The 2694-nt window shown below is 30.4% G+C and overlaps 1 protein-coding gene across 2 annotated transcripts in view; it reads right to left on the bottom strand.

Annotated features, from left to right (window-relative positions):
- Positions 1-1580: 1580 nt before the first annotated feature.
- Positions 1581-2694, bottom strand: part of LOC119641855 (endophilin-B1) — a 93958-nt gene continuing 92844 nt past the window's right edge. Inside the window, exon 7 of one of the 2 annotated variants that reach the window (XM_038040732.1) lies at positions 1581-2381. In XM_038040732.1, the coding sequence (XP_037896660.1) occupies positions 2268-2381 (114 nt within the window). In that variant the 3' untranslated portion in view covers positions 1581-2267. The remainder of the gene's footprint in view (positions 2382-2694) is intronic. The other variant, XR_005247900.1, reaches the window with a different exon arrangement.

Genomic DNA, 2694 nt, shown 5'->3' with positions numbered 1-2694 from the left:
ATCTCGATCAAACAGAATGTTTAATTGTTTAGCACCGTAATCAGAATTTCTCCAACGAAAAGGCGTATATATTTATAATCCGTAGTAAGAATCTTTATTTTTATAGGTTTTAACAAGAATCTTTATAGCTTATTTCAAATAATTCAGAAGTATTGATATAGCGGAAGTGTCAAAATATGTAATTTTTCCCAGCGCAATCGTAAGGATCAGGAGACTCTTTGGCCCTACGCTTGATGAAGACCAATTTACTCTTTATCTTATTAACGGTAATATTAGTGTGTGCATTGGAGATCAGTTTTCCGTCAACACGATACCTCACAAACAACGGATGGAATCCGTTCAATTATTCTTTTTTTATATTCTATACCGCTTTTGGGGCAAGGACGTATTAAATTTTTGCGCACGTATGCAGCAACGAGAAGAACTTTAGATAGACGTATCGCGGTTCAGAATCACTTTCTCAATCGATCCAAGCTTACCTGTCTTACACTTCCACCACTTCCTGCGTAACAACTTATTTTGAAGAACCGATATACAAATAATTGTATTAGGCGAGATGGTGCCCAGTATATAGTAATGGCTCTTGTGTAGCCTTTTTACCTTTTAATTTAATGTGTGATGTACACTGAGTTAGGCCGGGGAAAAGTTTAAATAACCCGTACCGGCAAACGTTACAAATTTTATTGTCACTTTTGCTTTAAAATATCAAATTAAAAAAAAGTAAAAGAAACGATCATAAACAAGCAAGCTATTGTAACAATTGACAAAGAATATTGCCAGAGTACGACTGCTCGTATGTATTTCCTTTGTATTTTGTTTTTTTTTTTTTTCTAGTTCACGAGTCTTTCTATTTATATCCTCAATCTTACTGTTATTTTAGGTGCAATATTATTAAATATTCAAGAACTATCCAATTGTAAAGAACGTCTGTTACTAAACACTATACTTTATTTTATACAAGCAATTTTGCAAAGTTAAATAAGGATTAATATTTGATAATTGTTTTCTGCTATAGTTTATTAGAATTTCGAAAATTCTACTTTACAAAGGCGAGCACACTAGTAACTTTAATAGCATTCAATTTCTTTTGAATAGAATAATGCTGTATTAAAGTATAAGGTGTTTAAATCCTTATGCCCATTTGTTTACGAAATCTTAGTTAACACGTATTAATAAATCATGAAAGATAATAATTTTTTATTTTATTAGTTTTTATTTTAGAGAGCCGATAATTTATGTGGTTAGCGATCTTTATTTTCTTTTTAGTCTAAGAATTTAATTCATTAATCTAAAAAGTTACAATAATAATGTGTTATTAGTTTATAACAATTTTGAAAGACGAAGTTATTATTGCTGTTATTACCTCTCGAAAGGGACATTCTTATATGGCAAGTACACTAACGTTTTGTTACAAATATGTTATCTTGTAGGCGTTTACACTATTCGCGGATTAAAAAAAAATTAAAAAATTCCTATATTCGCGGCTATAAATTTCTTTGTTAGCGGATCTAATAAGTACATACATAATAATAAAAGAATTCCAATAGGTATCCAATTACCATTCCGTATTTACGGTTTCTGTATTCGCGGCACATATACACCCGCGAATAAAGAGCTTTTACTATATTTGATATTTATTGATTTCTCGTTTGTAAACTAACACTAATTTTTACGCAGACGTATACTCACAAATTTTCTTTTTACTTTCTCTCCCTTATATTGTCTTGGCAACAGTAAGAAAAGGTTTCAGCTGTGTTTAGAATTATATTATCTGTGCCCGCTCCTGTAAATAGGTGCGTTATCGCCTTTGCACATGAATGATACTAGACGACAAAAGATAGAATGACACTAGACGACAGAGGAGCTCAATAAAAGTCTAAAATACATAACGTCAATTTCGTAATGTGGCCTATAATTAAGAGGTAATATATACAAAATAACGATTGTTACTGCATTGTCAGCGTAGTAGTTGTTATTAACGTAAGTAATAGTGTACTGGTTCAAAATTAGTCTCCTGCTTTAAACTCATAACGATTCTTAGAAAAGATTAAACTATGAGATTATTGATAGTGTGGGAAACTTATGCACACATAAGTTACTTTGTTAATTCAAAATTTGAAAATTCGAATTACATATATAATAACATATTTATTACTAGCTATAATAATTTTAATATGAACAAGCAATTTTTGTTAATTGAATTTTTGTTTGGTGTTTTAGAAACTTTTACGATTCTTTTAATCAACACGCCTACTTTTTATTTAACTTTACTTTTCGTCGAGAATTTCTAGAAAAGCTCTGGGTACGAGACCTTGAAGTAAGCCTTGTTTACCGTACATATAATCAGAATGAGGCGGCGAACACTCAGAAACGAAAATCACCTGAAAAGAAGGAAATGCAGTAAATAAAACTGGGAAGGTATAATATTTAAATTTGTTATAAAGGTGCAATGCTTAATATGCATCACCATATATTAAGAAACATCCGTCAGATTTCTTTTTGATAGCTTTTAAATATAGTGGTTAAAAATTACTTTGTTGTTTTGCGAAATAAAAAGGAGTATCAAAAGTATGAAAATATTTACACCGCACATGAAAGTGTGGTTTCTTTTAATTGGCAACTGGTGCAATTGAGGTATAATTTGTTTGATGCGATATCATTTATATAAAATGAAGGAATTTGTTAAATATATTG

This window comes from Glossina fuscipes, unplaced genomic scaffold (assembly GCF_014805625.2).
Source record: "Glossina fuscipes isolate IAEA_lab_2018 unplaced genomic scaffold, Yale_Gfus_2 183, whole genome shotgun sequence".
Taxonomy (NCBI): Eukaryota; Metazoa; Arthropoda; class Insecta; order Diptera; family Glossinidae; genus Glossina; species Glossina fuscipes.
This window is presented reverse-complemented; position numbering and strand designations above follow the sequence as displayed.